The sequence below is a fragment of the Dioscorea cayenensis genome, chromosome 8 (genome assembly GCF_009730915.1).
Source record: "Dioscorea cayenensis subsp. rotundata cultivar TDr96_F1 chromosome 8, TDr96_F1_v2_PseudoChromosome.rev07_lg8_w22 25.fasta, whole genome shotgun sequence".
NCBI classification, from domain to species: domain Eukaryota; kingdom Viridiplantae; phylum Streptophyta; class Magnoliopsida; order Dioscoreales; family Dioscoreaceae; genus Dioscorea; species Dioscorea cayenensis.
The window spans coordinates 4,016,396-4,031,283 of NC_052478.1; the positions used below are offsets into that span (position 1 = coordinate 4,016,396).

The 14,888-nt window shown below is 35.2% G+C and overlaps 1 protein-coding gene across 1 annotated transcript; it reads left to right on the forward strand.

Moving 5' to 3' along the window:
* The first annotated feature begins 2,783 nt into the window (after positions 1-2,783).
* Positions 2,784-4,161, forward strand: LOC120267671 (probable CCR4-associated factor 1 homolog 7). The gene is given in 3 exon segments (XM_039275345.1): positions 2,784-2,937; positions 3,057-3,530; positions 3,532-4,161. Coding segments are annotated over 2 exon segments (828 nt in total). The 5' UTR covers positions 2,784-2,937; positions 3,057-3,107; the 3' UTR covers positions 3,937-4,161.
* The last annotated feature ends 10,727 nt before the right edge of the window (positions 4,162-14,888 follow it).

Sequence of the window (14,888 nt, forward strand, 5' to 3'; positions counted from 1 at the left end):
AGGTCAATGAGGTAGCCTAAATTGACTAATGTTCCGTAAAGTTCTGTAGAGCTTTCATTGTTGATCCATTGTTGACCAGTTTATGCTTATATAATTACATATTGACCCCCTAATAAAATCTCATAATTGGATGTACACGTATACTCTCTTATATAGGTTTTAAATAATAATAATAATAATAATAATAATAATAATAATAATAATAATAATAATAATAATAATAAAATATATATTTTAAAAAAATCTGTTAGTGAACATTCAACCGAGCTTATATTGTTCTATAGTTTAGAGGTACCTTAGTATTTATCCACCTTAGATACTTTGCTATTATAAGTATAAAAATTACGTAACAGTCATAGAGGATAGATACACAAGAATGTTAATCTATCTTAGAAATATGCAAGTAGTGTAATTTTTGGAAAATCTAATTATCCATTTTCAAAGAGTTACATATATATATATATATATATATATATATATATTTATAAAAAATCAGTCAATAAGAAGTTTGGTTTATAAAGGTGTGTAGAATGATTTCAATTTTTAGTGGGGTGCTTGTGCAAAAAACATATTAAAGAAACAAAAACGTGAGACACACGTCGTTCATTCATGATAAACGCTTCTTTTATTCTTGGTCAGCGTCAACTGTCACGCGGCTACAATATATATAATATATCTATATATAATACAAATGCATGAATTACTTTAATTATCACATTAATATGCTAAATGCTCATTTATGAATAGTATTAAAAGTTTAGAGCCAGCACTTGCTCAGACAGTGATAAGGGGACTTGGCAATGCATGATAGTACTATTTATGCATTAGTTCCAGTATCATAAAACATTATTTATTTAGTATTTATCGAGTTGAATCATATTTTCACCTCCAATAAAATTGCATAATGGGTATTTATTATTATGGGTTATAGTTCATAAATTTATTATCTTACGCGTACGTGACAAGTTTTTATTACTTAGTGTTAGCCAAATTTTTATGATGAATTTTTATGGAATTATAAAATTAATGTATTTCTGTACTTATCATTTTTTTGTGTATATATATATATATATAAAAGACAGCGTTGCATATATAATGTATATACCCTTGTATGTATCACAGATAATCAAACCTCACTAATGCACTGAGCATGTCAAATATAATTCTTTTCTCCAAGTATATATTAAAATTAATAATTGTTATACTCTTTTAAAAAAAATAAGTTTATTATATATATGCATATATAACCATGTGAAATAGTAATTTTATGACAACCACGCACAAAAAGATGAAAGTCGTTTACTAGGACATGACTAGATATCATCGATAAAACAAAAACAATCATTTTCCTTAATGCACCGTACTATGGAAAACCAATGACTTTGTTTTATTCATCAAACCAGAGGAATCATAAAATTGGAGGGTATACCTGCAAACGTCACTTTGTTTTTTATTTATTTATTTATTTAAATTTAAATTTTATTATTTTTTATTTTATAAATGTTTGGTTTCTTTATAACTATTCTATATATTTATCTTAGATTTTATTAGTGAAAATATATCTAAAAAACATATTTTAAAAATTATCGAAGATATCCTCTTTTTTTTACCATAAACAAAAAAATAGACTCTTTTTTGAGAGATATATAATTAATATTTATGCTTTGGGAAGTATTATTAAGATTCGTATGATTTCTCTTTTTTTCAGGGTTATTTATGAGAAAAACTTAAATTATTAAATTTAAAAACCATGTGAATTCGGTGTTGATAACATAATTTGTAGCTTTGAAATTATTATTTTGGTAATGAAGAAAACAAAAAAAAATATTATATTTCCCCTCTAAATAGGAGTGTTTTTATAAAGTTGAAAAGTGAGATTTTTTCTAATAATTTTTTTGGCAGTAAACTAATAATGCAAAGTATTATTTTATAAATTTTCTAAAATTATTTGTCATTATTTTATTAATTATTTGAGTACTTCTGTTTCAAAAGAAGACACATCATAGATGCAAACATTATATAAAAAATTCTTTATTTTTAAATATATAAATCATGCATCCTCAAGAAGACCCTGAATTGTTGCAATTATGTGGGTCTTGGATGTTGGGTGCATTGTATGAATCTAGCTTCTACATGTTAAATTTATCAAACTCCATTAATTTTGTTTATTTATTTTTCTTTTCATTTTACAATATCTATGTCTATATAAAAAAAGTTTTTTTAAATACAAGTCATATATTTGAATCATAAATAATTAAACAGGTTTTTTTTTCCCATAAGTGAAGAGGTTCAATTTTAAAATATATTGACCTGATCTCCATGGAAAGATACCGTCACCTTCGCTTAAGACTTTTCACTCAAAATTTGTTTTTTCACTCAATTTTTTATCAAACATAAATATAAAATTATAAAAAAATCTCAACCCAAGTGTTCTTTTCAAACTTACAAATAAGTCCAAGAATTCTAGACCAATAAAATATAATTAAAAATAAACTGAGGGGCCTTTGTGCAATTCAACACAATAATAAAAAGAAAAGAATAAAAACCAAAAATCAAGGGGGCAAAAAGCTAAAAAAAAATCCCCCTCCTCCCACGTCTTAATGTCGGCTTCCCCAACGAAAAGTGGACCCCGCTACTCCTTCCTAAAAATCTCCACTGTCGAATTTATCCACGTGTTACAATCTCAATGGATGTCATGAGAACCATGTAAAAGTCCAACACGTAATCCATCCGTCGGTAACCTTATCCGGTTCCGATGGCACAGCATACCGTGTCCTATTGTTATTTTTTTTCTCTCTCTCTCTCTTTTCCTCCTCAAATCGCATTTCCTCATCGTCCCAATTCGAAACCCTCGATGGGCGTTCGCGGAGAACCCCGTCTTTGACCCTAATTTTCCCCAAATCGAAGCCTAGATCCGCTCGGAGTTCCTCTTTTCAGGTTAGATCTCGACTTCCTCTATAGATCTATGGCGAATTTGGTGTTTGAATCGTGTTTTTAGGGTTTGTGTGGCGATTTGGATGGGGATTTGATAAGGGGACTGTTGATCTTTTTTCCAGATTGGAAGTTCTAGGGTTTGTTTGCTTTTTTTTTCGTTGATTTATGTGGCGATGTCGTCGGTGCTGCCGAAAAGCGATGCGGTGGAGATCCGGGAGGTTTGGGCTGACAACCTCGAAGCGGAGTTCGCGCTGATCCGGTCGATCGTGGAGGAGTTCCCTTATGTGGCCATGGATACCGAATTCCCTGGCATCGTTTGCCGTCCAGTGGCTAGCTTTCGTTCGAGCTCTGAATACAACTATGCGACCCTTAAGGCGAACGTCGACATGCTGAAGCTTATCCAGCTGGGTCTCACCCTTTCTGACGAGCTTGGCCACCTCCCGACCTGTGGCACTGGTCGTGGCTGCGTCTGGCAGTTCAATTTCCGTGAGTTTGACCCCTCAAGCGATGTCTTTGCTAATGACTCCATCGAATTGCTCCGCCAGAGCGGCATCGATTTCACCAAGAACATCGAGAAGGGTATTGAAGCTCAGCGCTTTCGCTGAGCTCCTCATGTCCTCTGGGATCGTCCTTAATGACTCCGTTCATTGGGTGACCTTCCACAGTGGATATGATTTCGGGTACTTGCTCAAGCTTCTGACTTGCCAGAACCTTCCTGAGACCCAAGTTGGCTTTTTTAATCTCATCAACATGTATTTCCCAACTGTTTACGATATCAAGCATCTGATGAAGTTCTGCAATAGCCTGCATGGTGGACTGAACAAGCTTGCTGAGCTGCTTGAGGTGGAGCGTGTTGGGATCTGCCATCAGGCTGGTTCTGATAGTTTGCTTACTGCTTGTGCTTTCCGTAAGCTCAAGGAAGCCTTTTTCAATGGGTCTCCTGAGAAGTATGCAGGCGTCTTGTATGGTCTTGGTGTGGAGAATGGCCAAAACAGTCATTAAACAGAATAAGAAAAAAAAAAATGAAAAAAAATGATGAAGATAGTAGTGATATTTAATAAGATTTGAAATGAGAAAATGCCCGCTGTTTGATCTGTGTCTTTATTTGTTTTTGTACAGTGCTTGTGTAGTATTTCCTTTCATCTTTCACAGGAAAGAAAATGGGTTACGCTGCTAGTTGACCGTTTCTACAATCAATTGCTTCGTGGTTGATTTGTTGGTCTTGAATTTCTTTCTCGAGGCTGGAGTATCTGTGACTGTTTTCTCTGAATGCTTTTGATGTTGAATTTGAGGGATGGACAATACATATGAAATGAGAAAGTGTGCAGGTGTTTCTGAGATGGCTAGAAGTCCGGAACAGAAATTTTCTGGTTTGTAATTGAAGGTACATACTTTTTGCTGATTTTGCATGAGCTTATGGCTTGGCTTTTGCAATTTCCTTGCAAATCTTTTGTTTGCTAATAAAGTAGAGAATGAGGTTCTGGCATGGGCAATGGTTGTGTTTGTGCAGTATGCATGCATGGTTTTGTCATCTATTTATCTTTTTTATAGAAATTTGGTTGCTCCGATCTAGCACAGGCGTTATGAATCTGAACTTTGTTTTATATGCAGATTTTTTGTCATTTTTTCGCTGCAACTTCTTTATGCAGAAACTTTGGTTTTTTACATCTGGATTATGTTATGCATGTCAGTGATGTCACCGTTATATGTTTGTCATTTGGCGAAATGTCATTGCTTAATCTTGTTTGTTTTATTCGTGAATGTATCTTTACAATAAAGGTTGCTTTCGATCATCATTAGTTAGCAGGTGTGGTTGTTTTTATTTGTTCTATTTAACAAGTAATTCTGTTGTATAATTGTTTGGTTCACTGAAATAAGCGGTTCTTTGGTTGGTGCTATTTCTGCTTTAATTTCAATGAAAATTTTGCCTTTTATTGTATATGTGCATGATGCTCTAATGCATGGGATTGTTATTTATTCACCATTTGTTGTGAGTTTATTGTGTAACTATGATGTATAACCTGCCGCACCATTATTATTTAACATGATTGAGCTTTAGAAGCCCTGTAAAAATTAATATATAGGTGTTTGCATGGATTTAAGTGCTATATGTAGGGTAAAAGAATCTATTTCAAAAGTTTAGTTGGAGGAGAACTCTTAGATCAAATTTTCACTTAGATATTTAGACTATTTTAGCTGAAGTCAAATTTTAGGTGTGGTCTTCCTTTAAGGATAAAGATAGGTTAAAGGATTTCTTTGAAAATTTAGTTGGTGGGAGATTTTTATTGGAGTTGATCTAACTTTGAAACAGAAAATTAGTGGGATAATTTTGTCCTTGTTGGTAATTCAGCATTTGATTGAAGATGAATTTACTTTATTTGTGGATGTGTTCCTTCATTTATTTTATTTATTGAAAAACCATGCTTTTGATCATATAGTCACTGGATGATAGAAATTCTACAGCATGACTGCTTCTTTTGTTGAATTATGAACCTTATCTTACATGGTTGGATTTTTTTTTTTTTTTTACGTTTTAGATTTTTTTTGCTTAATTTCATTATCTTAAACCGTTTGACTGAATTGTGTTTTATCTGTAAAAATAATCATTTGTTTTGAATGTATAAAAAATAACCTTAGTATGATGTACTAAGCTACGAAGGGATGACTAATGATGTGCAAGTTTAGTTCAAGTGGTTGTGTTTTGTACATTTGCTATTAAATTTCCTTCTTACATTCATCTTATTATCGACAAATTTTGTGGAAGTGTTGAAACTGAACTTTTTAAGAGGTATGAAATGCAGGTTGTAGATAGAGGCCTTTAGTTGCAATCAGTTGTTGAAAGGATTTTTTAAGAGTTGGAGAGCCTTTGACTGAGTGTCCTTCCAATGTTGTAATGAGAATGCCATAAATTATAAGCCTCTTCAAAGTTGAGGTGGCTGGTGGCCCATTGACTTCATGATTGTCCTCTTTTACTTTGTTATGGTTCATACATTGTCACATGAATGTAATAGGGTTTGTGATAAGTTGACTTTTCTTGATATGATCTCAAGTAGTGTTTCCATTAATATGGAACTTCTATTTTCAAAGTACTTCTAAGTTTCTTGTGCTTTTAAGTTTCTTTGAAGTTGAGTACGTATATTTTGTCCTTTGTAAGAAATTATGAGTCAATTAATATTAATTAAAGTTGAATTTTTATTATTAAAATTAATAATATATATTTTTTAGTATTAGTATTTTTTAATTCTAATTAATAAATATGTTTATTGAAATTTTTAAAGTTTTATACAAATGGGTTGATAGCAAAAAGTTATGGAGTTTGGTTGTAAATAATGAGAGTAGACTGTACAATGGTTGTAACGCTCCTGCATTTGAACTGGTGTCATCTGGATTTTTTTGGGGATTACATCAAAATATACATTTAAAATTTTAATATTTTTTGTTAATAAAAATTATATGTATATATGGCAGCATATCTCACAAGACACGTTAAACATATTCTTCACAGATATTCAAAGTATAGAATTTGTGCAACACTTTGAATTGTGTATGTGAAGGATGGGCGGTTCAAATCACCATAACGTGAAGTGATTTGCCTATGGTTGTTTATTTCTTTTATTATTTGAAAAAAAAACTGATATTATAGGAATGCAGCTTTTTAACTTTGATACTATTTTAAAATTTATTGATATTTTGGTATAAAGTGTAAACTGTAAATGAATTTTTATTATGTATTTTTTTTTCTTTTAGATTTAACCATGGTCTTAAAATTTGTCACCTGGTCACTGGCATAGTTGTGCTGCTGCCCTTTGAGAGTGCCTTAACATGGAGTTACCTCCAGTGAAAGGCCCATGTCAAGTAACTTATGCTTTGGAGGAAGAAATGAACCTGCGGATCGTTGGTCTGGTGGGGAAGTTAATAGTTAGATTCACAAATATTTGTCTTTGTACTTCCTAATTTCTCATGTTTTTTAATTTCTTTGAAATTGAGTACTTGTGCTTTGTCTTTGGTAAGAAATTATGCAGTTGATGCCCTTTGTAATTTGCCACGTTGGATTAATTTGAATATTTCTGTTTTAAATCTTTTTTTTATATTACTAATTTAGTTTCATGTAAATTTTTAGACTTTATATTTCAGTTCATGGATTTGTCAACTATTGATCATCTTGCATACTCACCAAAGATAGTGTTGGAATACTGATCCAAGGTGACGGCATCATGAGGGGTAAAGAATTTTTAATAACTCCATTAAAAATGGATATCACACAAAAATAATAAAAAACAAAAACTAATAAGAGAAAAAATGGACCATTAAATTATTCTACAGTATATATTTTTTTATGTTAAAACCCACATGTATTCGTTTACAAATGCTGAGTAAAAATGAAATATCAACGCTAAATAAATAATGACAAAACAATTTTTAATATTATTTTTATAAAAAACTAAATCAAATGGACTAATTAAAAGCATAATAAAAATGACAACCAAGAACTAGCATTCTTATAGATGTTACATTAATGAAATTTCTTTATCACGTATATTTTTAATAAAAATAAAGCTTAAAACTCAATAAAAAAAGTACAAATCTAATTATTCATACGAGTAATTGAATATTTCTTCAAATAGCATCAGGACCCATTAATCAAACAACTAACAAATAATATTTTTTAACATTTTATTGTTAAAGTCATAAGTGCTATTTTCAGTTTATTACAAATGATTCCCATATTTAAAATATGGTTGATTTTAAAAAAAGTCATAATCTTTTTTTTTTTAATTTGTTATTTCATAACTTTCCCAATTTAAAAGGATTATTATGATGATAATATATTTTTTTAAAACCTAAATACCTACTTAATTAAAAAAAAAAATTTGGACGGATAATGTGGCGTAGTTGTTTTTTAAATTGTTATTTTTTTATTGAAATAACAATATCTTTTTCAAAAATTCAACTGCCTACTTAATAAAAAAAAGAATCTGACAGTTAATGTGTCATAAATGTTTTTTATTTTGTTATATTTTAACTTCCAAAATTTAATATGATTATGATGATAATATCTTTTTCTAAAATCCAAATACCTACTTAATTTTTAAAGATCTGACATGATTTTTTTTTAATTTGTTATTTATTTTTAACTTTCAAAATTTAAAATTATAATAATAATATCTTTTTTTCCAAAATCCAAATACCTACTAAATTTAGAAGAAAAAAAAATCTGATTTAATTTGTCATAATTGTTTTTTCAAATTTATTAGCTTGAGAACGTTTCCCAACGGTCCGGTCCCATTTCATTACCGCGTCCCACTTTCTCTTTCTCTATATATGTCCCATCCCATCCCATTGAACGCAAACCCCGATGCCTTGTTCTTTTCCTTCTCTCCTCCTTCTCCTTCTCTGGGAGTTCTCGCCGGAGACTCTGGAGTTCTTACCGAAGGTCTGCTCTTTGCCTCTTCCCCTTTCTTTCGATCTTGCGACAGTTTGGTATTTGAATGCCCTTGAAACCCCGTCTGATTGTGGTGAGGTTCTTCATTTCCCTGGAATCTTCTTCATCTCCTCCTCAGGTTCGGGCGATTTCTTCTGTTTCGTATTCCCCTCTCTTTCGATCTTGTTACGGTGGAGTAAATGATTGTTCTAATCCTTTCTTTCTTTCTTTTTTTTTCTCGCAGATGCAACCTAGAAACCTCTTTGATCGTTGTGAAGTTTCCCTCTTCTTTCCACTCCTCTCAGTCTTCTCCTCAGGGTACGGCGAGGTTTCCTTTGTTTCTTAGCCCCTCTTTTTCCATCTTGCGAGGGTGAGGTATGTGAATGCCCTAGGGTTTTGTCTATAGTTTTTATTTTTCACAAGTACTCCGTTGATCTCTCCGATCGCTGTGAAGTCTTCCTTTTTCTCTCAAACCCTATCCATCTCCTTCACCAGCTGCGAGGTTTGCTAGTTCTTACCCTTTTAGTTTAAATTTGCTAGCCCTCGGTCACTGTCACATGCATACTTGAGAAAACACTCACACACATTAGAGGCGTTGAGGATATGCTGAGCACCAGTGCATGTAATTTTTGTGTGTTTGAAGGTGATTGATGCTTTACTGACCGCACCCCTTGACCAAGTTGATCTCTCTGTTATGTAAATGGCCCAGCAGCTTGGATGGCCAGCACCTAGCTGGCAACCGCTGCGACCTTTATGTACCTGAGAGCCAATGCATTGATTGAGCTGTGGTGATTGGTTGGAATCTGGTGACATGCATACTTGAGAACACACACACACACATTAGAGTCGATGAGGATATGCTAAGCACCCGTGCATGTAATTTTGTTTGTTTGGAGGTGATTGATGCTTTCCTTACCGCAGCTCTTGACCAAGTTGATCTCTCTGCTATGTAAATGGCCCAACAGCTTGGGTGGCCAGCTACCTAGCTGGCAACCGCTGCGACCTTTACGTATCTGAGAGCCAATGCATTGGTTGACCTATGGTGATCGGTTGGAATCAGATGACTCGCAGAAGGTGAATCTGAGCCTTATTTTATTTTTGTTGCAAGTATTTTACTACTATTTTTCCGAAAGAGGTACTGGTTTTCTTGTTGTTTTTCAAAATATGTTCGCAAGATTTAATAGTGGACTGTGTTTGGCTCATTGCCTTTCTTCTTCTTATTTTTTTTTTTTGGGAACTTGTTTGTGCGGTTTTTTTTTAATACTTTTTACTGTCGGTGATTTTTTGTTTAGTATTACTTGCTGCCCGTGGTAATCATGAATGTTTAGCCATATGGCAAATGAATGTATTAATAAGCTATGACATAATTTTTTAACCGTACACAATGTGTTGTGCAGATTACTAAAGAGTTTGGATAAGATACCTTGAGTTATAGATTCATGTTCGTATTTAATGACTTGGCCGATTTTGGAATATTAGTCACTTTATTAATTGAGGTCATGATCAACTTCAAACTTTGCATGTATATCTAGTTTGAAGTGTGATCAACTTGGCCCCCATCAATGGCTTTCTTTGTTTGTTTGATGCTCTAATTTTTCTCGAGATTCATTAGTCGGGTTCAGATATTCTTCAGAAAATGATGGAAATGATGAAGCAGCTTTGATGGCCACTGCCGATCTCGTAGTCTCGCTCGCAACCATCGCATCATTACATTACCGCAGATGTATCGGTTGGTTATACTCGGGTCGGATAACTTAGTGCTTGGAAGAGGCATGTCGGGTAAGGAGGCCCAAAGTATGATGCCGTCCTTCTTTTGAAATAGTTGCGTACTGCCGGTTAGTTTGTGCTTGCTAAAAAAATTTGGCTATGAAGTGTTGGACTAAACAGTTTTGTCTTTCCATGTGGGTTAGAGCTTTGTCCTTGTGCCGGCGAATGATGATATGAATGACCTTGCGATCTTTGTGTGGTTGAAGGTGTAGGCGCTAGCCATGTATACATCATCTCCGTGGTGATGGTAGTGGCAAGCTTTGCCATGTCTCATCACTTGGATATTGGTGCGGGACTTCTTAATGTCTTATCGCTTGGTTTTTGATGCTTTTCATCGACCGCACCTCTTGACCATGTTGATCTCTCTACTATGTAAATGTCCCAACAGCTTGGATGGCCAGCTACATAGCTGGCAACCGCTGCGACCTTTACGTACCTGAGAGCCAATGCATTGGTTGACCTATAGTGATCGGTTGGAATCAGATGACTCGCAGAAGGTGAATCTGAGCCTTATTTTATTTTTGCTGCATGTATTTTACTACTATTTTTTTAAAAGAGGCACTGGTTTTCTTGTTTTTTTGAAAATATGTTCGCAAGATTTAATAGTGGACCGTGTTTGGCTCATTGCCTTTCTTCTTCTTCTTCCGATTTGGGAATATTAGTCACTCTATTAATTGAGGTCATGATCAACTTCAAACTTTGCATGTATATCTAGTTTGAAGTGTGATCAACTTGGCCCCCATCAATGGCTTTGTTTGTTTGTTTGATGCTCTAATTTTCTCTGTGATTCATTAGCTGGTTCAGATATTCTTCGTAAAATGATGGAAATGATGAAGCGCTTTTGGATGGCTCAGTCCGATCTCATAGCTCGCCGCAACCATCGCATCATTACATTACCGCAGATGTATCGGTTGGTTATACTCGGGTCGGATAACTTAGTGCTTGGAAGAGGCATGTCGGGTAAGGAGGCCCAAAGTATGATGCCGTCCTTCTTTTGAAATAGTTGCGTACTGCCGGTTAGTTTGTGCTTGCTAAAAAAATTTGGCTATGAAGTGTTGGACTAAACAGTTTTGTCTTTCCATGTGGGTTAGAGCTTTGTCCTTGTGCCGGCGAATGATGATATGAATGACCTTGCGATCTTTGTGTGGTTGAAGGTGTAGGCGCTAGCCATGTATACATCATCTCTGTGGGTGATGGTAGTGGCAAGCTTGCCATGTCTCATCACTTGGATATTGGTGCGGGGACTTCTTAATGTCTTATCGCTTGGTTTTTGATGCTTTACTGACCGCACCTCTTGACCATGTTGATCTCTCTGTTATGTAAATGTCCCAACAGCTTGGATGGCCGCCTACATAGGCGGCAAACCGACTGCGACCTTTTACGTACCGAGAGCCAATGCATTGGTTGAGCTATGGTGATCGGTTGGAACCAGGTGACTCGCAGAAGGTGAATTTGATCCTTATTTTATTTTTGTTGCAAGTATTTTACCATTAATTTTCCAGAAGAGGCACTGATTTTCTTGTTTTTATGTTCGCTAGATTTAATAGTTTACTTTGTTGGCTCATTGCCTTTCTTCTTCTTCTTCTTATTTTTTTCGGACCTTGTTTGTGAGGTTTTTTTTAATACTTTTTTAATGTTGGTGGATCGGTATTATTGGCTGTCCCTGGTAATCATGAATGTTTAGCCATATGGCAAATGAATGTATTAAGAAGCTATGATATAATGTTTTAACCGTACGTTATGTGTTGTGCAGATTACTAAAAAGTTTGGAGAAGATACCTTGAGTTATAGATTCATATTCGTATTTAATGACTTGGCCGATTTGGGACTATCAGTCACTCTATTAATTGAGGTCATGATCAACTTCAGACTTTGCATGTATAATTAGTTTGAAGTGATCAAGTTGTCCCCCATCAATGGCTTTGTTTATTTGTTTGATGCTCTAATTTTCTGTGATTCATTAGCTGGTTCTGATATTCTTCGTAAAATGATGGAAATGATGAAGCAGTTTGGATGGCCAGCTGCTGATCTGCAGTCTGCTGCAACCACTGCATCATTACATTACCGCAGATGTATCTGTTTGTTATACTGGCTGGATAACTTAGTGCTTGGAAGAGGCATGTCGGTTAGGGAAGCCGAAAGTATGATGCCATCCTTCTTTTGAAATAGTTGCGTACTGCCGGTTAGTTTGTGCTTGCTAAAAAAATTTGGCTATGAAGTGTGGGACAAAACAGTTTTGTCTTTCCATGTGGGTTAGAACTTTGTCCTCGTGCCGTGCCGGGGAATGATGATGTGAATCACCTTGTGTTCTTTGTGTGGTTGAGGGTGCAACGGCTAGCCATGTATACATCATCTCTGTGTGGGTGATGGTAATGGCATGCTTGCCATGTCTTATCACTTGGTTATTGGTGCGGGGACTTCTTACAGTCTTATTGCTTGGTGATTGATGCTTTACTGACTCTTGACCAGGTTGATGTCTCTCTGTTATGTAAATGGCCCAACAGCTTTGATGGCCAGCTACCTAGCTGGCAACCGCTGCGACCTTTACGTACCTGAGAGCCAATGCATTGGTTGAGCTTTGGTGATCGGTTGGAATCAGGTGACTCGCAGAAGATGAATCTGAGCCTTATTTTATTTTTGTTGCAAGTATTTTACTATTAATTTTCCAAAAGAGGCACTGATTTTCTTGTTTTTTAAAAATATGTTCGCTAGATTTAATAGTGGACTGTGTTTGGCTCATTGCCTTTATTCTTCTTCTTCTTCTTCTTATTATTATTATTTTTTTTTGGGAACGAGTTTGTGAGGTTTTTTTTAATACTTTTTGCTGTTGGTGAATTTTTTTTTTGGGTATTACTTGCTGTCCCTAGTAATCATGAATGTTTAGCCATATGGCAAATGAACGTATTAAGTAGTTATGATATAATGTTTTAACCGTACGTTATGTGTTCTGCAGATTACCAAAGAGTTTGGATATGATACGTTGAGTTATAGATTCATATTCGTATTTAATGACTTGGCCGATTTGGGAGGTCATGATCAACTTCAAACTTTGCATTTATATCTAGTTTGAAGTGATCAAGTTTGCCCCCATCAATGCCTTTGTTTACTTGTTTGATGCTCTAATTTTACCTGTGATTCATTAGCTGGTTCAGATATTCTTCGTAAAATGATGGAAATGATGAAGCAGTTTGGATGGCCAGCTGCTGATCTGCAGTCTGCTGCAACCACTGCATCATTACATTACCGCAGATGTATCGGTTGGTTATTCTGGCTGGATAACTTAGTGCTTGGAAGAGGCATGTCGGGTAAGGAGGCCTAAAGTATGATGCCGTCCTTCTTTTGAAATAGTTGCGTACTGCCGGTTAGTTTGTGCTTGCTAAAAAAATTTGGCTATGAAGTGTGGGACAAAACAGTTTTGTCTTTCCATGTGGGTTAGAGCTTTGTCCTGGTGCCGGCGAATGATGATATGAATCACCTTGCGATCTTTGTGTGGTTGAAGGTGTAGCCGCTAGCCTTGCATACATCATCTCTGTGGGTGATGGGAATGGCAAGCTTGCTATATCTTGTCACTTGGATATTGGTGCGGGGACTTCTTAATGTCTTATCGCTTGGTGATTGATGCTTTACTGACCGCACCTCTTGACCACGTTGATCTCTCTGTTATGTAAATGGCCCAACAGCTTGGATGGCCAGCTGCCTAGCTGGCAACCGCTGCGACCTTTACGTACCTGAGAGCCAATGCATTGGTTGAGCTTTGGTGATCGGTTGGAATCAGGTGACTCGCAGAAGGTGAATTTGAGCCTTATTTTATTTTGTTTGCAAGTATTTTACTATTAATTTTCCAAAAGAGGCACTGATTTTCTTGTTTTTTAAAAATATGCTCGCAAGATTTAATAGTGGACTGTGTTGGCTCATTGCTTTTCTTCTTCTTCTTCTTCTTATTATTTTTTTTTGGGAACGTGTTTGTGCGGTTTTTTTTAATACTTTTTGCTGTTGGTGGATTTTTGGGTATTACTTGCTGTCCCTGGTAATCATGAATGTATTAAGGAGTTATGATATAATGTTTCAACCGTACGTTATGTGTTGTGCGGATTACTAAAAAGTTTGGGTTAGATACCTTGAGTTATAGATTCATATTCGTATTCAATGACTTGGCCGATTTGGGACTATTTAGTCACTCTATTAATTGAGGTCATGATCAACTTCAGACTTTGCATGTATATCTAGTTTGAAGTGATCAAGTTGGCCTCATCAATGGCTTTGTTTATTTGTTTGATGCTCTAATTTTCTCTGTAATTCATTAGCTGGTTCGGATATACTTAGAAAATGATGGAAATGATGAAGCAGCTTTGGATGGCCAGTCACGATCGCGATAGCTGTCGCAACCATCGCATCATTACATTACCGCAGATGTATCGGGTTGGTTATTCTTCTTTGGATAACTTTGTGCTTGGAAGAGGCATGTCGGGTAAGGAGGCCCTAAAGTATGATCGTCGTCCTTTTGAAATAGTTAGCGTCATCGCCGGGTTAGTTTGTGCTTGCTAAAAATTGGCTATGAAGTGTGGGGCAAAAACAGTTTTTGTCTTTCCATGTGGGTTAGAACTTTGTCCTCGTGCCGGCGAATGATGATATGAATGACCTTGCGATCTTTGTGTGGTTGATGGTGTAGCCGCTAGCCATGTATACATCATCTCTGTGGGTGGTGGTAGTGGCAAGCTTGCCATGTGGCAAATGAATGTATTAATAAGCTATGATATAATGTTTT